At 37.1% G+C, this 25,662-nt stretch overlaps 1 protein-coding gene across 6 annotated transcripts in view; it reads left to right on the top strand.

Moving 5' to 3' along the window:
- nav3 (neuron navigator 3) overlaps positions 1 to 25,662 on the top strand; it is a 424,757-nt gene that overhangs the window by 273,034 nt on the left and 126,061 nt on the right. For all 6 annotated transcript variants that reach the window (XM_088647283.1, XM_088647286.1, XM_088647282.1 and 3 more), the window contains 4 exons: positions 774 to 891; positions 1,530 to 1,582; positions 19,924 to 19,996; positions 24,515 to 24,698. In XM_088647283.1, coding sequence (XP_088503409.1) covers positions 774 to 891; positions 1,530 to 1,582; positions 19,924 to 19,996; positions 24,515 to 24,698 — 428 coding nt within the window. The remainder of the gene's footprint in view (positions 1 to 773; positions 892 to 1,529; positions 1,583 to 19,923; positions 19,997 to 24,514; positions 24,699 to 25,662) is intronic.

Raw genomic sequence — 25,662 nt, 5'->3', positions numbered from 1 at the left:
TTATAGATGTTTACAATTAGATGCCAAGGGTTCCGTTTGTTAAAAAATGTAATGATAGGAGACTTCTCTTGTTTTTTCAAAGCGTACTGTTTTTGAGTATGTGTGCTAATATTATCTTTAGTTTTAGGCAATAATGTTGAATGTTTTTTACTGTTGTCAGTAAAAAGTTGTCAAGCTTTTTACAGTTTTGCTCTGAAATACTGTTTCTAGATGCCATTTTTTCCCCTCTATCAAATATGTGCTGTTGGATGCTTATACCAGCAATCTGTACCACCTTATGCAAATATTATTTGTGTGTCTCTGTTTTTAGTCTGTAAACTCCTGTCTGGTCTGTGTGAAACTGCCTCCCATTCTTTGGCTTTTACCAGAATTTCCGCATAAACAAACTTAAGCATTTTTGTGGTAATGCACAGTTTTTGAATATAATATTTATTTTTATGTTGGAGATGAATTGCTTCCCGCCTGTTTAGCTAACGTTCTCTGTTTCAGTGAAGAGTACTTGTAGGGTGTAGGGGCTGACTGATTTGTGAATCAGCACGTTTCTGAAAAAAGGCAGTTTGTTTTCTTGTGTGGTCAGAATAGTGCTGACCCTGGTTTTAAAACAAACGTAACTCATACCTCAAATAGGAAAAGTCATAAACGTCCGTTGAGCATAGGGTTTCCTTTTTACTGCAGCAAGATAATGTAATCCAGAATAGAGTCGATTTTTGGGGGGGTTCGAGTCCAAGCCAAAATTCCTTATCCCATTTTTACTCCGGTTTATTTCCTTGCAGATTTACACTGATTGGGCCAATCACTATCTTGCCAAGTCTGGTCACAAGAGGCTGATCAAGGACCTGCAGCAGGACATTGCAGACGGAGTTCTACTGGCAGAAATCATCCAGATCATCGGTGAGACCCCTGTATCAAGCTGTGGAAACAGCAGCACAGAGCTTGTGGAATTTTTCAGCGTCCACTGCCCCTTGCCTCTGAGGGAATGCTGCATAACATATCCCGACAAGGTCAATCCAGCTCAGTGGGCTGGGAAAGTCCTTTAATATTCATATGAAGAAAAAAATATTCTGAGAATTTAAGTGGAAGCCAAAGGGTTCGTTTAGTTCAATTTCAAACTCCAGCTAAAGCAGCAGCAAAAACCTATCGCCTAGCACATAAAGCTGGATTGTAAAATATTTATGTGCTATTAAACCATGTGTCTCCCATGTGTGCCTTTTGCAGGCTTGGAGTGGCTCGTGCTTTTTTTGGGGGGGCTGTCTTGAAACTTTACCCCGGCCCTTGAAAAAGACAATCGCTATGGATTTTATGTCAGTAATCATTTGGCAGTGGCTGATGAATTAGCAGACGACTTTCTTTTTTTAACTTCCCTCCTATTATATGGGAGCTCATGGAATCCATCTCTGAGAATGTTATTTCCTAACACATGTTGAACTATATACTGCAGCATCCCACAGCAAGTGCTATTTTTTAGGTCTTGCTGGTAACGGAGAGTTCTCTTACTCAATATAATTCTTTTTTTGTAACTTTTTTTATAGCGAATGAAAAGGTTGAAGATATCAATGGCTGTCCCCGAAGTCAATCTCAGATGGTGAGTTGCAAATTTTGGGGATTTGTGTTTTTGATATGTTCATGGAAGTACAACTGATTAAAAACTCATATGGTATGGATACCATTACAGTCTGTGTGAATTTGTGATTTTTATGGTTATTTTACTCTGCTTTAGTGTCAGTAGAAACTTTGTTTGCCTTATTTCTGTCAGTCTAATACAAAAGAATACAAATGGTACTATTTAAACTACCTTTTGAAACAAAAGTAATAGCAACAAGAAAAATGTCACTAACATGAAACTGGCTATACATACAAGGAAAACAGCACTTATATTAATAAAAATTAAAACATTTTTTACAAAACAGGTTAGATTAGATTGCATTTTTATTTCTAGTCTTGTTGTGGCAGTAGCTAACTTTGCAATAAATTTAGTTGCACATACAGTAGCTACTTGATAACATAAAATGAGCACATCTCTTCTTAGACAATGACCTAAGTCATATCACAACTGTAGCATAAAATCCCATATATTATTTCTTTCAGTTATAGTTGTAAAATCACCAAAACCCTGACCACTTAAAAAAAAAAAGTTCTTTTTTTGTTTTCTTTTGTGTGGATAATGAATTTTACTCTTCCAGGTTTTCTCTGGCCCATGTAATTAAAGGGGACTTATATTTTTCATATTTTTGACTTTGAGTGCCAAGATCTTTGTTTCAAGTCTCCCGCTCTTCAGTGCTCTGAAAGGAGATTTTCCACGCTGGATTTGTCTCTCAGAACAAATGACTAACCAGTGGGGTTCAGTCTCGATAGGCTGCTGCTTGCAACATATAAATAGCATTCAGTCTGCCCATAAGCAGGTCAGTTTTGACTTGTGGGTCACCAAGGGCTTTCACGAATAGCACTCAAGTTATGAGAGAGCTCGGCAAATGTGGTATGGACCTCTTTTCTTAAGTAGAAGAGAGATTTTTCTTTTATTTTTGTTGTGTGAGTTGGTCACCCGTTCTTTTTCTTTGTATACCCAGAAGGTCATGCTTGCTCACCTGTTCTCTGTATCAATTGACGCGAAACTTCATTAGAAGCAAGTGCAAGCTCTTGATGTGTTTTTGTTTTGGAAGCAGCAAGGGGTAATGTGATATTGTCAGCCTGATTTTACCCATCGGCGTCAAAGCTCCATGCTCCCACTGGATTCTTCTTGCACACTTCACCTTATTGTAGGGCACGCCAGTCTGTCACCAGAGAGGCTTCAGATCCAAGGTAAAAACAAATCACACTGAAGTGTTTCTTCTGTTTATTGCTGCGTGGTTTGAGCTTGGACTGATGCTGGAGTATGCTGTATGCTGGAATGTGCTCAGCAGGGGAGGCGCAGTAGTGCTGGCACATACTGTAACTACAGAGTTTTAGACAGACAAAAGTAATTTGCTAGAAACGACCGATTTGATGCTTTTCATGGAGCTATAAATGCTTAAAGGCAAAAACAGTCCTAGTGTTTTGTTCAAGTGTTTATCGCCTTATACTTTTTTTTATTTATTTCTTTATGACATAACAATCCTTTTAGGAAGAAATCATAAAGGATTTGACAGTGTTTTTGACGTTATGCAGTCTATGCACAGAACGTTAACATCAGAAACTAAGTTAATTGATATAGTTGTGGCTTTGGCTTAGTGACATGATCAAGCTGAGAGAGTAATAAACAGCAGTACTGACCATAATTACACTTCACTGCGTTGCAATTGTGGGTCCACAAAAGTCAACATGTTATTGGATTGTCATCTATGTCTTCCTGCATACTCAGAAATACTACTTTTTTTAGTGTGTAGTTTTTTTTATGTTTGCATTTACTCATAAAAGAATACACAAAGAACATTTTAAATTGCATGCTTACAAAAATCGTTTAAAGAGCTTCGTTGCCTCCTGGGATTATCAATTGATCTTAATCTGACAACACTTTCAAATTTTCAGTGGCATCTTGTCTCAGTTGTAATTGCCCCTGCACTATATTTTCTGGAGTGCAAGGAGTCGTTAGTTATTTCTGTTGACACTTGACACTAAAGTCGTGCGCAGCAAAATAACTTACATATAAAGAATGGCTGTAATTCCACCCACATTCTATTATGTTGGATGCCAGGCATGCCTTTTTAAATGCGCATCTGAAGTGGAGTATTGGAGTAATGGAGGGGTGCTGCTAATCCAGTACTATTGAATGTTAACCCCCCCCAGTGTGTTCACACTCTTTGTTTTATGCGAGCATTAAGGTTGTATTAATGACCAAAAAAATAGATTTACTTCCACCAGGTGTTCCTCCTTTAATATTCCCCAAATAAGGGCTCGATATTATAGCGATTTGCAGTCAGAATCTAGATTACATTAATTAACCCTCCACTTGATCCACTTGATCCATATCCTTTAAATAAAGTTGTGTTTGAAAATTGTGTTTAGATTTAATCTGAGAAGTACCAAGCAAGTTTGCTTTTTCGTCCTTTATCAGGATGATACATTGTACAGTAGGGCAACTTAAAATATGATTCAGGCATCTTATCAAGATTGTTGTTCATTAGGGATAAACTGAATCCATGCAGTAAATTAAAAAGCATGCATTGAATAATAATAATAATTGCTTACACTTATATAGCGCTTTTCTGAACACTCCACTCAAAGCGCTTTACAGGTAATGGGGACTCCCCTCCATCACCACCAATGTGCAGCATCCACCTGGATGATGCGACGGCAGCCATAGTGCGCCAGAACGCTCACCACACATCAGCTATCCGTGGGGAGGAGAGCAGAGTAATGTTATGCCAATTCATAGATGGGGATTATTAGGAGGCCATGATTGGTAAGGACCAATGGGAAATTTGGCCAGGACGCCGGGGTTACACCCCTACTCTTTTTGAGAAACGCCCTGGGATTTTTAATGACCACAGAGAGTCAGGACCTCGGTTTTACGTCTCATCCGAAGGACGGCGCCTGTTTACAGTATAGCGTCCCCGTCACTATACTGGGGGATTAGGACCAACATGGACCGCAGGGTGAGCGCCCCCCTGCTGGCCCCACTAACACCTCTTCCAGCAGCAACCTTAGTTTTTCCCAGGAGGTCTCTCATCCAGGTACTGACCAGGCTCACACCTGCTTAGCTTCAGTGGGTTGCCAGTTGTGAGTTGCAGGGTGATATGGCTGCTGAATGTCAGTTGCTATGATACTGATTACGTCTCACCATATTACTTTATGGGGTGGCATGGTGATAAAGTGATTAGCATTGCTGCAGAGGTCCTGGGTTCACTTCCGGACCTGGGGTGCTGTTCCCACGGAGTTTGGATGTTCTCACCGCGTTTGCAAGGGTTTTACCCGAGTGCTACATTGGTGTGAGTGTGTGAGTGTCTTTGTCCAGGGTGTATTCTGCCTTGCACCCGTTGCTTGCCAGGATAGGCTATTGCATAGTTATTGCTATGTGGTTTTACCATTACAAATTCCATTTGAAGTTTGGGTATGTTGAACAGTGCTAAATTATATTCATTTTGCAGACCACATTTTGTACTTCCATTCATTATACCAATATTAAGGAGTCTACTTGCAAGTAATGTTACCATGTGATTCATTGTGATTCTTTTTTGTGGTACAACTTCTGTACTTCTGCAATTTGGTAAATATGGACTTTTTAGCAAAAGCAGTATCATAATGTTCTGAAACTATGGGGCTACAGCTGTCATTGGATTGTCTAGTGAAGTTATTAATGTTGAGCCAAACTGAGGTTTTACATTTAAACACTTTCAATGAGATTTATACACTTTACTAAAATTGTGACCATTAAAATTGTGGTTCATAACTCTATCATAGATTTATCAAATTAAATTTACCAGTAATTGTGAATTGTGATTATCCCTCAGGAGCATCAAGGCACAAAAAAACAGTATATGGATAAACAAACTTAATTAAAATTAAATTTCAACTGGAAAATAAAATTGGTCACTACTCAACAAAATATAAAGTTTTTGAATGCGATGATGTTTTTGCATTTCCAAGGTAGTAAACCTATTATGTTCAATTATATATAAAGTTGTATTGCTGTAATTCCATACAGTAGATCTAGAGAGAGACATAGACATAAGACATCCCTGTAATATATTAGAAAGCTTACACACTAAACTTGAAGTTAGTTATCACATTTTCTCCTGCTAAAAGCTGCAGTTAATAATATTTGTATTTGTTTTATTATGTATAGACTGTCCAATCATATACTCTGTTATCTTTATGGTTCATGTTGAGAATGTGGTGATGTATACTGACTATTCTCTCACAAGGACTGTATGAAATCTAATTTCAAACTTAAATTAGATTATTATTAATAGTAGTACTGTATATATAGTGCAAAACACATTCGGGTTTTATGGTGTGGTTCAAGAGTCAACAGTCTTAATGTACTGTATTAATGTACAGCTAAGCTCTGGCTATTTCACTGAGAAATCATTACCTCTATGAAACCTGTAACTGGTCAAAGTACAGATTTTTCATACTGTAGTAAGGTTGAAACAGCTGTTGGTGCTAATTAATTTTGACCTTAGGTATGCAGTGGAATTACAAGTCTGTTTGGAAACTAACAAAGCTAATTGCCATAATATACATTATTTTATACAAATGTGGAGACCTGAATTCACCTATTTAGTCACTGTACTGTAAATAAGAGTTAAGATAACATAGGTAGGGTAGTATTGTGAGGCAAGCAATAAAATAGTTTTTTTTTTCTCTTATAGCTTTACATTTCCAGTCAACAAGAAAAATAACATTTGCACTGAGTACCCTCTACATAATGCACAGCATGTGATGCCTAATATAATTAAGTCTTCGTTAGGAGCTGTAATGTAGAAAACATCATCTGTATTCCATTCTGATTGTAATGCACAAGATGTCTGACAGTGTAGTGACACACACCATTCTCAGTTTAGTTTGTTCACATCTCTTAATCTCTTAATTACCTTCAGTATCTACAATTCAAAAAATGTGCAGAGTCTGATTCAAAATTCTGAATTAACTGAGAAGCTATTGAGTTGTGCAAAGAGCTGTCAGGAACTACTGACGTTTGATCATTTTTTTTTTCCTCTGGGAAAGGCTAACATTTCTAGATGCCTCCCACACTTAATCTGTTACTGTCCATAAATGTTTGAATAACAGCACTGCACTTCCTGAATCTTTAATGAGATATTTTTCAGTATTTCTTATTGAAATATACCAGAAAACTTTTATTTCATTCCGGTTTCCCTCAAACGTTTACAGTGACGTTTGCAGCTTTTAATAGAATGCATCCTACTCATTGCAAATCTTATGTTGCTTCATTAATGTCTAGACTAACCTTAAAAAACAAAGGGCAGATTTAGTCTGACACTAAATCAGATATGCCTTGATCCACTCATCTGGTACATATTAGGAAGTTTAGAAATTGAGTTTTTGTTCACTAAACTACCAGGGGGGGGAAAAAACGAAGGGTGTTAATAGTGCGTTTTAGGTCACTCAAAAAATCATATGAACTCCTGGGAGCCTTCTTGTCGCTGGGCACCTTGCTTAGAATTTGTTCTGGCATGGGCTGCATTTTATTAAAGAGTCATTAAAGGATTTTCTGAGCCCTTTTAAAATTAACGTGTTGTTAACTCTCCTGTTTCTGCTGACATGAACTTACAGCATTTTAAATTGAACCTGTCAACGGTGGAGTTCTGTTTCACTGAACACTTCCTAGTGCTTTTCTAATGTTGAATGCATTTTTCATTCATTGTGTAAAAAAAAGAATCATAAGGTTAAATTACTTGTAGATGGAAAGAGTTATGTTAATTGTTAAATTAATGGAAGGAAAATTGAAAGCAGCTAAAAACATTTTGACCTTCGCTTGATGAGCTGGGATGGATAAGTATAACCTTACAAATTCATAATGTACAGTACTGTATATGTTTTATGCAGTACTTTGCGAGATATATATTTAAAAACCCCTGGCATCCTGTCCCATTATTTTATGTTTCAACAGTACATTGATTGAACCATCATGAAATAGGTTGTTACTGGCATTTCTGCTAAGCACAAGATGGTCAATACTTCTTATGGCCCCAGATTAAAGAATGATGATGCAAACTATTAACTGAATGCTCTGAGAGTCACAGGGGGAAAATGCTAGCAGTTTTGGAACAGACGGTGTTATATGAGAATATTTTTGCTGTCTGCAGTGTATTTCTGCTAAAAGAACAGGCAAACTTGTATTTGTCAAATGATAGAATTTCACATTATACAATACTAATGTATATAATCTTGATCTTATATTTTTACTTTCATACAGTCTTGAAGCATTTAAATCATGCTTGTTTATAGTATAACATTAAATCTACACATTTATTTATTTTTTACTCTTTTAAGCTGCAATATCTCATTTAGACGTGTGATAAGGAATATTAAAATCACATACTGTCACCAACTACATTTCATGCAGTGGTAGGAATGCAGTAGGTGTAGAAGAGTTCCTGATTTTCTTTTTTCGCTACAAAGTTTATATAAGACATGTACTACACCTACGTGTGTCTAAATAACATGAGTGTGTAATTTAAACACATCAGTGAGAAAATGTTCCTTAGCAGAATGTGCACTTGAAAATAATAATTGCTTACATTTGTATAGCATTTTTCATCCCAAAGGATCCCAAAAGTGCTTCACAGATAATAAGGCACCCACTTCATTCATCCCTGAAATGCAGTGCCGAATTGGGTGACTTGAGCCAGCATTTACAGAGCAGCAGCCCTACTGTACAGCAGATCAGTAGAAGTAAGGAACTACATCACTAATTAAGTGCAATTTTGTGCAGGCTCAAAGTGGAATTCAGCTAGGCCACTGGGGTGAACACCACTACAGCGTCACAGGGATATTTAATGAGCAGTTAGTCAAAAGCATGGTTTAAAATCTCATCCAAAGAATGACATTTCCTGCCTCACAGACTGTAGTTACCACACTAGGGCATTAATTTGAGAAATTCTCATCCAGATGGAAGAGTGTCACCTACTGGTCCAACATCACCACTTACAGTTGCAGCTACTGTAGGTTTTCAACTCCACTAATGACCAGTCACTACCTTGCTTAGATTCTGAAATCTGCAGGGATCCAGCTATAGGATGACAGTACTGTAGTGGCTACATGTGTTGGGTGTCTAAACCACTGATTATACAAAAAAGTGTAGAAACTGAGAAGTGTAGACAAGAGAGTGTTTGGAAGCAACATTTTTATAGAATACATTATACCCTGAAATATTTATTTTAAATAATCTGAATTTTATATTGTGAGTATAAAAATACTATTGAGTTCGTGAAAAAAAATATCTGGACTTTTCTTTTTTCTCTCTCTAGAAAATGATACTGCGCGCAAGGATTCCCTTTATTTTCAGATAATCTACGAACATCTTCTTTTACACAAATGATCTCAGCTCATTTCAGCAGCTTTTCATCGGGGCAATTATACACATGAGTGAGGTGCACTTTATAGTTGTGAAGAGTTTGTGAATAGCATGTGCATATCATTACTTCTCTTTCCACTTCATTTGCATACATTAACATGTAATTAGCTTATTCAGCTTGTGTACAGTATCACTTCTTATTTTTTACACAAGTTATTACGTTATAGCCCTTTTGTGAATAAGAACCAAAATATCTTGTTGCCATGTGTAAAATATTTGCCAAAAGTATTGAGATTCATCAGATATTCAAAGGGCTGTTTTATGTTCAGTTCACAGGGGATTTGTGAGTTTTTTTATTTCAGAGCTCTCTGGAGATTGAATGTCTGTCCCATTTTTATGTGAATATGTTTAATTTACCCAGTTATGTCTTCCTGTACAAATAAATGATCCTTGCTGTAACTACTTCTGTTCTGTTTCATAGTAATACATAAGCTTTTCCTGATTTTCCATTCTCTCACAGATACCCCTTCACTTTATCCTTCCTTCTTTAATGCTTACAGTAAATGCAATGATACATCAGGAATCATTTAGTTTTAGGTCTCTGTATAGTATATATTGTGGGCACACTTTAGCAGTGCAGCAGAATTATAAAGAAATTCAGTAATTAGTCTAGGAGAAGGATAGGTAGTGTGCAGTGGACCTCACAAGGAGAGAGACAGGCCTGAGAGAGGCTCTAATGGAAAATAATGTTCAAGCAACTGCTGCTTTCTGGGTAAGCAGTTCATTTCAAGGAAAATTCCTAGCAGCATTGACATGATTCATAACCAGCTCCTAACGTCTGAGAAAGAAAGTCACAAAATTTCTTCTGGGGTGTGTATAGCGGAGGCAGTGAAGGATGGTTTGGCCTATAGAGTGTCTCAGTTACCAAGGAAACAAGCAAGCTGATGCAGAAACCCAAATGGCAAATTAAAATTGCAGAAAGCAAAATTTCTCTTTAAAATGTAAACACCATTATGTGCATATTGTAGTGAAGCACAAGATAATGAATAAATTGTGTCCTTACCATACCTGAATAGCATAAACAAATACGGTTTGTCCTTTAATCATATTTTAGTTCAGCTTCATTACTGTGTTGGTTTCATGCAATTTGGGGTTAAGGTCAACTCTTATCTTTTCTTCTAAGAATATAAAGAGCACTGTAATGAACACAAAGCTATTCATTTAATGTATTCATAGAAGCACGGAAACAGGTAAAGGTTTATTTCGAGCTGAAAGGAAAAGAAATGAGAGACAACGTTTTGGCTGTGGATACATCAGCTGAAGAAGGCTCCACAGGCAAAACGTTGTGTTTCTTTTCCTTTCCTTTCAGCCTGGAATAAACCTTTACCTGTTCCTTTGTAGCCTACGCATGCTAACGCAGCTACCTACTTAAACTTCTTCGCCGGAGCACAGTCTGGCTTCTTATTCTTTATGAATAAAGCTGAATGCCATTCTGCCATCTAGTGACTGAAGTTAGAAGTGAGTTTGGAAACTTTTTTATCTGCTTTATGGCCTAGTATTCAGTCGTGGTAGTAAAATGTACCAATCACATGTGTAAACTTAATGACTACACTGTATTTTCATTAGACTTATTCAGTTTATGCAAACATTCCTTTTCATTTAAATTATTTAGTTTAATTAATTGAAGCTTTGTATATTAATCAATTACTTTTGTAGGATTTCCAGACCTTGTTTTTTATTCATTTAAAAATAGAATGTATTTTAAAATTACTCAATAACTGTTTTGCGTGTTCCAGATTTTCAAATTTACCTCTCGGTACTGTCAGACTAGAACTTGGACATTTAAAAATGACCTTCAGAAGACAATACAGTGAATGTCTAGGAACAGTCTGGATGTACTTTCTCTTTTGGACCACCATCTTAGCTGAAGAGTGTTTAAATACTTTAAGCACCCTGCATTTAATAATTTACGACTTAACCAAGTATATTTTTGTTAACATTTCAAGATGTCTTCGAGATGGGATTTCCAATGAGCACAAAGATGAACAAGGGAAACATTAAAATTGCCCTTGATCAAAAGGTCAATACATTTAAAAATAAATTAAAAATATAATAGTTCAGGTGGGTACAGTAGCTGCGTGGCTCTGTGGCTAAGGCAGGGCAGACAGCAAAGATTAAATAGCATAGGAGAACAAAAGCTGAGAGCAGGGGAGAGGCAGAGAGGCCACTCAGGTCGTGCAAAGTTGAGAGAGGTGTGAAGTCGAAACCTGCATGTGAATAGAGAAGATTACATGAAAACAAGTCTGTCATTGAGAGAAGGGGGAAGGTGTGAACCAAGTTTCAGGATAATTTTTGTTTCTGATGTCTTTCTGCTGTGGGAGTTAAGAAACCCTTCTTTGAGAATACAGATGGAGAGATCAGTGAGATCCTGGTTGTCTGAGGTGAAATGAGAAACTATGGGCTTGGGGAAGTCTTTAATCTTCACAGCCCCAACGTGTTCTCTGAATCAGTCTCCTAGTCTCCTTCCGGTTTTCCCAATGTAGATAGCTGGGCATTTCCTGCAAGAGATACAGTAAATGAGGTTGCTGGAGGTACAAGAGGTCACCTGGTCACAAGTAAACCTATTACTTGTTCCTTTGCAGCCATAAAAATATAATGATGTGCCTTTAAAAGAGGGAGTTCAGTTAATATCCTGACGTGCTCTCTTCAGCAGGCTGGGTCATGTTGGTCTGACTCACTTGCTCTGTTTGCGTGATCCTTTCATTACAGGGCATCATTTTACTTTAAACCATGGCTACTTCCAAGAACCTATAGGAATGGAGCTCCGAGCAGAGCTGCCTCATTGACTCAATGACAGCTGCTCATCAGATGAAGTGATCTCATGCTAGTATATTCTGGTTTTTAACAATTCAGTTACTGCTACAGTATAATGGTACTTAACCATAAAGGAAGGCTATTGTTAAACACCACAGCATGCTGGACTTTGTACAACATTTCTTTAGTACCTTTCCTTCATACATACTGTAGACACTTCAACCCCCCTCTGTATGAGCAGGGGAGGAACACATCCATTTTAACCTGGCATTTTCTTATCCCAGCAAGCAACGAGTACAAGGCAGGGTACACCCTGGATGGGACACCAGTCCATCGCAGCGCACACACAGACGCACACATTCTCACACCAGGACCAGTTTTCCCAGAAGCCAATTAACCTACCGGTATGTCTTTAGACTTTGGGAAGAAAGCACACTACCCAGAGGCAAATCCCCTGAATCTGAGGAGAACATACAAACTCCACACAGATAGCACCCTGGGCTTTCAACCCAGGGCCCCAGTGCTGCGAGGCAGCATTGCTAATCGCTGCACCACCATGCCTGCCTGGTTATTTTTACCACATGCGGTGTTAGCGGATGCTATGCTTGCCCCCTCTCTCCCTCAGCCTCAGTGACTAGCACCCACCTGTTAATTATTAAAGGGAATATACAGTACCTCTTTGAGTCTGCAGCCCTGCTGCTCTGCTGTTTCCTTCCCCACTCTGCTGACACACTTATACAAGGGAAAAATGGGTTTCGGGTGCTACCTTATTTTTACATAATGTTAATGTTTTACAAATTTTATTTTTATAAGAAATAAAAAAAATACCCGATTCCTGGCAGTACTGTATATGAGATGTAAGGAAGTATGGAACCCCTTTAGAAGTTCCACTGCTTGTATTAATTATTAGGGGTTCTGCAGTTTTCCATTTTGGTCCGTAGACTTTCCTTGTCATGTGCTCAGTAAATGCTAGTACATCTGGTATATGAAGTTTAATAAAGATGCTGTGTTCACTATATATGAAGGTAACTATTCATGTACAGATATAAAGATCTATTTCAGTACTCTCTGATTTCATATACAGTATAAAAGCTGTTTTTGCCTCTTAATTGTGTTTAGACTAAGGTCATTTTAAAGGTTGTCCCCATTAGTTTAATAAATCCAGTCTTTTAATCTTATCAATTGATGGTACTATGCTTGGGTTTCATTCCAAAATGAAGAACATGTCTGTAGCTAAAAAAATAATTTATGCAGGTGTCTCCTAAACTGCACTTGACAGTCTGTTCAGAATTCAGCATCTAGCATCTTGACTAGGTCCTACACAAGGTTTCACATTTCTCCTGACCTGGAGTCCATACATTTGCTTTCTGTCAGGTTTTAAATTGGTTTTAAAAAATTCTAGCTTACAGTATGTTCAATTCTACATGGTATACTGTAGCTTCCCAATATCTAGTCAGGATATTATCTGTTTACTCTGTTAAACTTGCCCTTTGCTCTGATGATACAAGTTTATTATCTGATCCTACTGTTCCTCTGAACTATGTGGGAGACAGGACATGTTGCTTTACCCAAAGTTTTAGAACAACATCCCAAAACAAATCTGGGACTTAGTCACATTGGAAGCTTTTAATTCTAGCCTAAAAATATACTTTATACTGTATGTGTGATCGCCAAGCTATTAATTGATTTGACTTCATTAATCAGCAAGAACATGCTGATGCAGGATATTTCATGGCATTTTTAAGCTCCTTTCTGCAGTCAGTTACCTGAAAAACTAGTATATCTCCACAATATTTCTTTAATTAGGAAATTCTGAAACCTTAACAAAATGGGAAGTACGTTATAGTTCCCTTTTCTACTTAAACTGTTACTGAGTTCAGCTGTTCCTAGTTTAAATGAAGAAAAGAGCTTCATCAAGCTGTTAGTGTTTGGACTTCAAAGAACAACTGTGGTCAGCCCAGGCAAGAAGAGGGTAATTAAACTGGCTTCATATAATAAAATCTTTTAAACATGTAAGAGTTCAGTATAAATTATTTGGTTACTAATTAGACTTAAGTGACCACAAGAATTTATAGGCAATCACCACAGTTTCATCTGTTGTTTGTCTGTTTTTTTTTGTGTTACAGCTTTTCTTCTCAAACGCTAGTGGCAGTGGTGCTTCCAAATAGAGCATTTTCAGCTGCAGCAATATCATATTCACTGGAATGAATGGTATTTGTGTACTTAAAATAAATTGTTCCAGAAATATTTTATTAAATGTTATTTTTACTGATACACAGTGCAGTATGCACATCAAAAGTCTATGTAGCAGCAGAGATAGGTACTCTTCAGTGTGCTGGCGAAGACATTTCTATAGCAGTCAATTTGCTTGGTGAAGTTGTAGCAGGATTTCACAGTATCCATATTTTGTCCAAATAAGACTAGAACAACAATAAGAACTCAGAAGACACTGCTTATCTTCAAATTATGAGATACACTATTTATAGAGGTGTAAGTACTGTATATGTGCTGGAGACACTTTGAATGTTGTGTAAACCTTATTTGGAATTCATACTTTTTATCTCTGTTCAGTGTTTTTACATTGATTTGAACATTCACGTTTTTCCCATTTTCTTCATTAGAATAGAATACTTTTTGCTTTGAATGCTTTTGCTCTTGATCAGCATAAGTTATGCTTCTCTGTAGTGGGCACTTACTGGAGCCATAGCAAACTCCAAGGCCGTACAAGACTTTTCATCTGTCATCTTTTTGAATTTTGTTTACACTGTGATGGCTCTTAATTGAAACATGAAGGAGTATCAATAAATTCTGATTCATATGACACATACTGGAGGTGAATGCATGCACTGCAATTGGACAATTACAGTACATTGTTCTGTTCTTATTGTTCAACAGAACACTGTTATTAATGTGTTCTAGGTTTCATTCAGTTTTTAAATGCATCTCTCCCTGCTTCTAAATTGAATGTCATGACACATTTGAGACTGAAACGTGCTTTCCCACTCCAACAATCTACACAGCTTAAATACTGTACTGTGTATTCCTCATAAACTAGTTACAATCCCACACGATAAAATGAGAAACCACTTGCCAAAATAGCGGTTTATTACAAAATGCAGTGAAAATGTTAACACTCTTTTGCCATTTTAAATATTGCACTATAAGCAGTATTTTAAATATTGCTGGCTTCATATTAATCTATAAACGGATTTTAAGAGGGATTTTATAAATGAAAGGAAAACCCTGCTGTCAGTACTGCTCCTTGTATTACTCTTAATACCCTGTTTTCACTGCACATATTAAGGAAAGCATATCTTTAACTTTAGAACAAAACAATTCACATGTTGAGTCTCAACATGAATAATTAGGTTTGTTACAAAGTAAAACACAAAGTGAATAACGTAAAATAAAATTTCAATAAGATACAGTACTTATTTTAATATTATTATTATTAGTCTTTGATCAACAGATCCTCTGCCTTTTCTACTGAAGGTTAAAAGTTCAAGAGCTTATAGCAATTTGCTTAACAAGCTTAGAAAATAAGATGATTCAAACCTATTACCCTACTGTATGTGTTCAGTATACAGTAAATATAAAAAGTGTTCTTAAACTGCCTCTCAGGGCTAGCTACCTTTAACCAGCTTATCCCCCATTCATCCTTTACTGAAGTGTAGCACCTACATGTACAGTACCTGGGGGATGCTTGGTAGCAATTGTCACCAGCCCTACTACACAACAGAAACGTTAATTCACCAGTTAAATTCAGGGGGATATATTGTATACTGTAGGTAGGCCAGCTCCTTCAAGTAAAAGTTCTATTTAAACTTGACAATGGGTTAACTCTACTCTTAAAAGTATCTTGAGATCTGTAGTGACCAATTGGTCAGGAGCTTCGTTAAAGGATATCACATGATACAACACAGTGTCCTCAGTCACTTCGTTGAAGCATTAATTGGGAAATTATTTCCATTCCAGTACTTACTAGGCTCAGCCTTGCTTATCTTGATATACTGTATGAGATACCAGCCTGTTTAGTCAAAGCTTGTTATGCGCTCAGTCCCAGTGAAAGTTTGCTTACTTTCTGAAATGGCCAGAACTCATTAAGATTAAATTTCATAATTCATAATTCATGCGGTATGCTTATATGTCTTTGAATTTTAGTTTCCCCAATAAGAGATATTGAAAAGTGTATTGAAAACTGTTTTTAAAGAAAGTGAGTGAATCTGTACATGTAAAGCTGTTTTCACTTTAATGTATTTTCTTGTATCACAGTATATGCAGTTGTTTATATAACATTTATAAGTTTTTTTTTGTCTTCTGATAAAAAATTAATGCTTGGAAATAATTACAGATTTAGGTTTTCTGCACGTGTGGGAACATATGTGTATTCAGCCACATGTTAAGAACAGATAGGTCTGTTAATAAACAAATGTCTTTGTTGGTTTTTGCACATTCAGCTACTGAGGCGCAACATGTTACAGATGTGCAGAATATGTTCTTTCAGCCTTCTGATCTAGCAGTCTAGCTTTCCACCTATTCATCTCACGGAATTATTAGCCCAGTTTATGCTGATTCGAAAATTAAAAAGCTGTACCAGCTGGCACTTACTTTTCTTACTGTAAAAACATTGTTTTCTACTTATTTGCTTTGTGCAGAATAAGCAAAACAAATTGAAGTACAATAATATTCATGGACTACAGAACTACAAGCACTCATCACTGAAGGGATGGCAACACTTGTAATTCTAAACCATTAAAAGTGTTATTGCATGTAAGGTTATAGAAATTATAATTAGAACTGTACTAGAGGAATCTGTATGGCAGTAGTATCCTGGAAGATAGTCTTTTCAAGAGACATGTCATCTGTAACTAATGGTTAGTAATGGATACAAACAGAGCATTTAATACTGTTTCTAATGAAGGATAAATTCTCAAATTGCTGGCCATACAGTGTATATTTAAAGAAATCTTTTTGAATTGAGAACTGATTAATGGGTATAAAACATAGTACAGATAAGGGAAGAACGCTCAAACTATGTTATTAATGTTATTAATAGGTGTTATTAATAGGAGAGTATAATATGGATCAGTGTTAGGAGCACTACTCTTCCTAATGTATAGCAATGATCTAGATTGCTATACATGATATACACTCTGGTATAGTTAGAAAATTATATAAATTCACAGATAATACCAAATTAGGAGGATTAGTTTACGCTGTGGAAGCAGCAAAGGAAATTCAAACATTTACTGTAGATAGAAATCAGGACTGGCAGACATCTGGCAGATGACATTTAATGAAGACAAATGCAGAGTGTTACAGGTATCAAAAACATAACTGCTGTATAAATATACTATAAAATAGGCAGTACAGGGCTCCAAGACCCATAAAAAGTATTTATATGTGTTTACAGTATGTAGACACATCATTTTCAACTTCTTGTCAATGAGAGGAAACATTAAAAAGACAAATTGTTAAGATATGTAGTTTATAGTACAGAATTTTAGTCACATGTTATACTACTGACCCTAAACACAGGAGCCCCCCGGGGCTGTTTGTTTAGCCCTGTCCTCTACTCCTTATTTACCATGATTGTGTCGCCAGGCATAACTCAAACTCCATCATTAAGTTTGCGGACAATACAACAGTCATTGGCCTGATCACAGATGGTGATGAGTCTCAGGACAGGGATGAGGTTGAAGCCCTGGCACCACGGTGCCAGGAGAACAACCTATTTCTGAACATCAGTAAGACTAAGGAGATGATTGTGGACTATAGGAAACACAAGGGAGGAGATCACACACCCATTTACAGTATATCAATGGGACTTCAGTGGAGAGAGTCAGCAGTTTTAAGTTCCTGGTAGTTAACATCACAGAGGACTTAATCTGGATCCAGCCTCACCAACATCGTGGTCAAAACAGCACGGCAGCGCCTATTCTTTCTCTATAGGCTAAAGAAGTTTGGCATACCATCACATATCCAGGGCCAACTTCTACAGGTGCACTATTGAGAGTATCCTGACTGGTTGCATCACTGCCTGGTATGGGAACTGCTCCGCCCGGGATCACAAAGTACTGCAGAGGGTGGTGAAGTCAGCGCAGCTCATTACCGGCTGTGATCTACAAAACATCCAGGATATCTACTCAGCTAGATGTCTTAAGAAGTTCAGGTCCATTCTCAAGGACCCCAGTCATCCCAGTCGCAAACTGTTTTCTCTCCTACCGTCCGGTAAATGGTATCGAAGCTTTCAGTCAAAGACTAACAGATTATGGAACAGCTTCTACCTCCAGGCAATAAGACTGCTAAATAGCCAACCTGCAGCTCCTTCAGCAAATCACCTATAATGGCTACATGGACATACAGTTTTCATTGTATTTGGCACACTGCACTACTTGGACATAATGTATTGCACACACCCTGAACACATAGCAGCTCTATTTATATTGAGCTCTGTCTGAGTTTATTTCATTCAATTTCTATTGCACTGTTCTGTATTATTATGTTACCTTATTTTATAACTTGAATTTTGTGATTAACCCTCCCCCCCCCCCCCCCCCCCCAGTGAGCTCGTGGAAAAGACATTTCATTGCCAGCAACTACTACTGCATCCTGTCTTGTGTATTTGATAAATAAACCTTGATTGATTGTTAAAATTGTGTATAGTTTTCATTGTAGAAAATATATAGAAAGTTGCTGCTCTGCATGCAGTCCAGTGTTGAGCACCCAGATGCATTCTGAGGCTTAAATAAATGTCCTACACTGAGAGACTGAAAGAACTGTAGTGCATCTTTTCAATCTTGAACAGTGAGGAGTACAAGGGGATATGATATGAATAAGTCTGTAAGGGGACCCCTATGCATTCCAAGGGACACAAATAGAAACCAATGAATTAAGAATGTTCAAAATATGTTTTTAAAGTATTCATCAACTTTTTGATGTAAAAAATCATCTATTATTTTGCTAAATGGGTGGATGAGATGCTAGGAGTAGCAGCTAAAAACCAAACGCACTAGGTGGATCAGACAGCCTCCTCTCATTTTCAGAATTTCTTTTTAGGCTTTTTAAGTTTACACCTGTTGTTTAGGAAAAGGAAATCTGAGTACAAAATCCTTGTTTGTCCAAAAGATTGAGGAAGTATGGACAAAGTTAACCAGCCATGGTGTTGAAGCTGATAAACAGGTTTCTTTCAAGAAATGGCTGTATGAGTTCTTTGGATCAATTAAATATTAACGTCCAGATGGGCCTTATTGGCTTTCTTTCATTTGTTACCTTTCTTCTGTTCTTATTCTCCTAGTTTTTTTTCTTCCTAGTGTTTTAATCATGATAAAAAACCCAATTGTAATAATTGGTCTTTACCAAGTCACAGCTTTCTGTTTGTGTGACACATCCCAGATGTACATTCAGAAGAATGTTGCAACACCATCAGAATTCATTTGAGGTCAGATTGGTCTTTGCTGGCTTCTGTCCAGTGTCCTACAAGGTGACAGACCCATGCCTAGAGACAGAGGGCTCACTTTCCCTTCCCAGACTTTGGATTGCTGCCTGGCTTAAGTGGGCTGCCCACAAATGAACAGTACAGTGCCGTACAGTAGCTATGGTAGAGGAGTACAAAAGAGCTCTTCTGTGAAGAGATTTAATGAAAGAGAGAGTAAGTGATAAATATGTAAAGGGCAAAAAAGATAATGACTGCTGTCATTCCATTTAAAAAAAATTGAACACTTGATGTACTTTTCCTGCCAAATACTGTACGTCTCATTGTTGTTGGTCCTTTGCAAGATTTCCTTTTGTTGTTGTTGTTTGGCATTCTTTCATTCAGGCAATCATTCACATCTCCTGTCATATGGAAAGCAGTTTCATCTCATACACACATTTTTCCCGGCTGAGCATTTGTGGCACATAATGTTCATGTCAAACAATAGGTGGGTTGGGTACAGACTCCTGTGTCATTCAAGGCCACTTCAGAATAGTTGAGTGACCACCTCATATTAACAATGAAATCTTTATGGAACTCTGACAATTACAACTAATCATTCTTGTTAAATGTTGCCAAATGCCAATGTGTGTGATGGATTTGAATTATTCATACATCTCACTGACTTATGCTTTTTTTCCTTGAGGGTCTGATTTTCTTGTTGTTTTTAACTGTTTTGCAGATTGAGAATGTGGATGCTTGCCTCAGCTTTTTAGAAGCCAGAGGAGTGAATGTACAGGGCCTCTCAGCTGAAGGTAAGAAGCCTTGGTAATGTTGTTTGATATTGCAGGGTATATACTCTCTCTTTTATTCTTTTTGAGTAATGTTGTTTTACTTATTTTACCGGTTGTAGCCCTTACCAATAAGATGATACTCACATAAGAGGACCATGTTAAGATTGTTTGGAATATTTACAAGTGCTGAGAGTGGTTTACTTGTTTCAAAAGCTTTCAGTATCATCTGCTTTATATAGATGAAAGTGTGGATAAGAAGAAACAGTATCTATAGTTACAGATGTTGAACCCAACATATTAATCCACCCTCTTTTTAGTTTTGGGGGTTATAGGCAAAGTTAAGGGGTAACCACAATAGTTTAAAGTTTGTGGATGCAAGTCTAATTAATGTTCTGTGTCAGAAGCCATTTCTATTATAAGATTTCTGGATATAGCCTCCGATTGTGCTGGCTTATCTTTGCTTGAATTGAGAGCTCTTGTGTTTCAGATGTAATACACTGTACGGTTTGAGCAGCAAATGGTATTCAGAACTAACTTCTAAAAGTGGCTTTGCAGACTAGCCTTTTTAAGATGTCTCTAAATATAAAGAATATAGAGTTACTTTTGAATTCTATTTCTGTTGATATCCATCAGTCTTTAAAGAACATTATGAGCCATATGTTACGGTATATGGCTGTGCTCACATGTGGAGAATGTGCTATTTTCACAAGCTGTAAGTAACAGGCTTAATTGAATTAGAAGCGAGTTGCACACTAAGGTCTTCTCAGACGTGTGAATGGCTGTGTTAAATTTAATGGTACAAAAAATGTTTAATGTGTTGTGAGTTTAGAACATTTCCAGGAAATGAATATATTGTAGTAATCTCTAAAATAAAACCCTATGGGATTTTTTTTAATCATAGCACATAGCACAGTTGTTAGTCAAATTATTTATTTCTGTTACAGTACATATGTGTAAATAAACCTCTTTAGAAGCCTTTTTATATGTTTGGTTTAGCTTACCAGACAAGAGTACTGAACTACTGAACTGGATTGCTTAGAAAGCTGTAAAATACTGTACATCACTAGGAACAAGGTATTTTTAGGAGCCATACATCCCAGCTGTTTCATGCTAATTGAGCTATAAAAAGTAATCTGTTACTTGTTGAATACAGTGGGCAAAAAAACTTTTTTAATGTAGTTCATAGTCATATAAAAAAACTGAACAGTAGTTAATGTAAATAATGTACACTTCGAACAATAAACTGATTAGATTAGTCATTAAGAGTCTAGATCATCTAAGCCTCCAGGACCACACTCAGTTGTCCCACAGGTTCTGCTAAGCTCTTAATGACCCACACTTTTACACTTTGACCCACAGTTGTACCTACCAGTTGGCTTGAACAATAAAACAGACGACAGCAGAGTGTCTCCACATATGTTGTCTTTTATCAGATCTGTCAAGGACAAAACTGTGAATAAAACACTTCACCACTCTGTCTGCTACCGCTTTAGATGTGGTCTGGATCACAGGACATGGAGATTTCGCCCCATAATTGCCAATTGCACCCCTAAACAGTCTGCCAGCATGCAGATCATTTTCATGCAGAAGGCAAGCTCCAGTCATTGTGCCGATGCCCTGGTTATGTCTTTCTTGAATCTGATAGAAAATAATTACGTACGGTAGATGGATCAGATAGATCTCAAATTCCTGGGCCTGTGTGTTGACCCTCTGATGAAGCAGAACTTTTCACTCTCCAGAAAACTTTTCTTGCAGAGAGACTACCTATAATCACACCACAACCAGGCGATCTTGGGCATTATCCAAGCAGGGTGTGGTTTTATCTTTTAATTAAAATGTTTTTCTTTATGTATCCATATATAGAAATTCACAAGATAATGTTACTGAAATAAGGAAAGTTTTATCTTCATTTGTCCCCAGGAACGTGGTCTAATTATCCCCAGGAACTAATTATAAGCCTTTAGACCATTGTGGGAGAGGGTGTATGGATGGATTGGGGACATGGAGCGGTTGAGGTCATTACAGTGCTGCTATTTATGCTTTTAGGTGAGAGATAGCATAGAGCTTTCCACCTGCCTATTTAAAATTGTTCAGTCATCTGGACTGTGTGGTTTTACTTTTAAATATACAGTATTTATGGCAAGCACAAAGTACAGTAGCTTTTATCCTAATTAAGGGGTTAGAACAACAATTGTGTATGTAATTGTTAAGTAGCTACTTAAAAAAACAAGTGTACAGATCTTTATTGCTTTGTTATTTCAGTTCCCTGTTGCTTCAGATGTATTGTACAATTATGGAAATCATCATAAAAAGAGGATGTGAAGCATTGTCATTATATTTAGCCAGTTCTTTTTTTGTGCTGTCTTTAAAATTAGGTACTTTTCAGAAAGGATGGGTCCTACTGTAGGTCTTAAAGGTCAAAGGTTTTCAAAAAGTCCCAGCAGAACTCTCTGTGGCTACTATACAAGAAGAAATAATAAAGATTAATCAGGAGACACATTTCCAGCTGATAGATTTTCTTAAAGCTTTTCTATATTATTCTTGCCAAATTAAACCCCCAAACCTATGCAGCTAACAAAGCAGCCAAGAAGAAAAGGTTAAATGAAACCGCATTTACCATTAAAAGCATCTTAGCATAAGTGCTGTTCACTCTAATTTTATAGGTTCATAGTGTGTTATGGTCATGGCATATTTTTCTCTTTTATTCAGCAGAGAAACTAGAGTAAGATAATCTCTTTCAAACAGCAGTACCAAAAAGCTTAGCATAATCAACTAGAATTTCCTTTCTGACTTTTCTGTGAAGTTAAACTGTATGAATCTTATGGATCAGTCCTCAATGGGACAATTAATATATTTTTATACTTTTATGCACAATCTTCTACTGATGTTAGATAAGATCTGAAAAAAAACTTTCCTTACTTTCTTTCTGTGGGAAAACAAATCATTTTCCCCTGCAAAAAAAACATTGTCTAAGTGAACAAAGTACACTGCATTGCTCCCAGTTTCATTTGACATTAGAATCAATCAGTGGTGTGTAATATTCTGAATAATGTATTTCTCATGTCCAGAGAATCTTTTTTCAGTATACTACACTAGAAACCAAATACTTGTTTTCTAAAACATTTGAGTAGTTTTTTTTTTAGTTTACATTAGTTGTGTTCCTGAAGTAAACTTCGCAGCATTAATACACTCTACAAGGGGGGGCAAACATTTCAGTAGCTTCAACTCACATTTTAAATGGGGTAAAAACAGGTAATAAATAATGGATCTAATTTTGAAAAATGCAAACAGCTTTACTTGTAAAATTGGTTCTTACAGCCAGTTTACTTCTACTGTTGACTTCTAAACAGAAATTACCATAAATAAGTATACAGCAAAATTAATTTAGTACATGTATATAATGAGTAAGGTTTTATAATATGGTTTTGCAAGAAAACCAGTACTTTATGGCAGCAATATTATTGCCTACAGGCCTGAGTTAAATTCCAGAAGCTGAGCAATGCTGGACATGGTCAGTGCTGTTGTGGGAGGCCTCTAGTAAATTAGGATTGCTGTGTTGTCCTTATGGACCAGTAGGTAGTGCTCTTTCCTCTGGCCCAGAATGTGTGAATAGTAAAGCAATGCCCTAATACTGTATGTGACCAGGGACTTCTTATGAGCCTTTCTGTTCTTAGATGTTCTGATCTGAGTTTGCACAGTCTGGCTTATCTTGCTTTTCCCTTTAATTCAGTTGGTATAGTGATTCCCACTTGACCAGGTCTGTTGTATAGTGGGGCACAAAATGGATACCAGTCAGATGGGTTCTGTACTTGCTTTGGGATCCTGAGAGATGCAGAGGGTTAGGTACAGTAAATATTATTATTTATTGTAATTGAGTTTTTGAGCCTTGACATTTAAAGACATGTGGATATGTGTTTTGCCATTTAATGTTTTTAACCATAATATTATATTAAACATAATGAGTTTTTGCTTATAATATCTACAAAGCCCCTGCATTCCTGAATTAGATGAAATGGTTAGAAAAATGGATGGATATATAAAAAGCAATACTGCCTGTAATGATTTATGCTTCTCTAACTTACAATGATATCTGCATAAATACTATCTTGTGGAAGCACTTCTGTAGAAGGCCCTTCTCCAAATAGTGCCTTTAAGAATGTGAAACTGAAATTGAAATGATGACTTTTGCAATCTGCAAACAAGAGGCCATGACACTGAGATGTTTGAAAAGAGATGTGAGATTGTGTTTTTTTTTATCGCTGCACCAGCTGAGGAATCTAGAATCTTTGGAATATCAAGTTCTGATTAAAATGCTTCTGAGATTCTGTTATTCATGTATGCTTTCAGAGAATGATCGGTATCATTGCAAAACAGAACATCAAATTACCATCTGTCTCAGTGAAACCAGTGTTTGGGAAAGAAAACCCAAAAATTTTTTTATAGTTTCACTCACAATTCTCTTGTTGTAAATGGTTGATATTAAGCTGTTCTTTCTTTCATGTCATCGGGGAATTTATTTATCAATTCGTTTTTTTGCAGAAATAAGAAATGGGAATTTGAAAACTATATTAGGACTCTTCTTCAGTTTGTCCCGCTACAAACAGCAGCAACAGCAGCAGCAGCAGTACTACCAGTCCTTAGTAGAACTCCAGCAGCAAGTCTCTCACCAATCTTCTGGAGCATCACCTACCAGCCAGCATAAGACACAAGACATGCAATCCAGGTAGGCACTCCCTTTACCTCGAAACTCTTCTAGCAGGGCTGATGGATTGATCATTTATTGATTGTAAGAGATTCATAACAGCAACCACAGAGACAGACACCTCATTACGTTTGCTGATGACACAGCCCTGGTCAGCTTATGGATGGACCTTGAAGAGGTGTAAACATTTATCTTTGATCTTAAATGCTTTGTGATAGTGTCAGATGTAATAGGAAGCTGCCTGAGCACCAGCAGAGTGCTTGTTGTTTTCTGTGCAGTGTGCCGGTGTGTAGTCGTCTGCAGATGTCTCTGTTCTCTAGTGGAGGAGAGAGTCCTTTCGTGGATCCGAGTAAATGTTTGTGTCGCTGGTGAGGGGAACACATTCGGTTCTATGATGAACCCCGTCTCCGGGCACGTGTGGATCTTTTAAAGCACAGTCTTGATTAGCCTCTGGTGTGGTAGCTGCGCATTCCCACGCGCTGCGGAGTGGGGAGTGCAGTGGGAGGTGTGGTCCACTGTCACACTTGGAAAGCAAAAGAGCCGATCATTGATTTGAGGAAAAATGCAACACCCCCTAGCCTACTGTAATTAATGGTCAGACTGTAGAGGGTATCAATAACTACAAGTATTTGGGACTTTTTATTAAAAAAAGGTTGATTGAGACTTTTTAAAATTAAACTTTGCTATTTTAAGGTAGATCAAACTATTTAAATAGTTTTCTACAAATCATTTGTTGAAAGCCTCTTTAATTAAAGTCTCATCTTTAAAGGCGCTATATAAAATAAAGTTTATTATTATTATTAATATACTGTATCATTTGTAAGTTTGGCAACATCAGATCCGATAATTAGTGAGGAAAAGCAGTAAAATCATTGAGGCAAATCAAACCTAAAACGTCCCTCTACAAACAGAAAGTGTTTGGCTAACCCCATCTATACTACTCCCATCTAGGAGATGCCTCTAGATGGGAGCCTGTGTCCCCAGA

This window comes from Lepisosteus platostomus, chromosome 9, assembly GCF_059453375.1.
Source record: "Lepisosteus platostomus isolate fLepPlt1 chromosome 9, fLepPlt1.hap1, whole genome shotgun sequence".
In the NCBI taxonomy this organism is placed as follows: Eukaryota; Metazoa; Chordata; class Actinopteri; order Semionotiformes; family Lepisosteidae; genus Lepisosteus; species Lepisosteus platostomus.
Note: the sequence above shows the minus strand (reverse complement) of the source record. Positions and strands in the feature narration are given on the sequence as shown.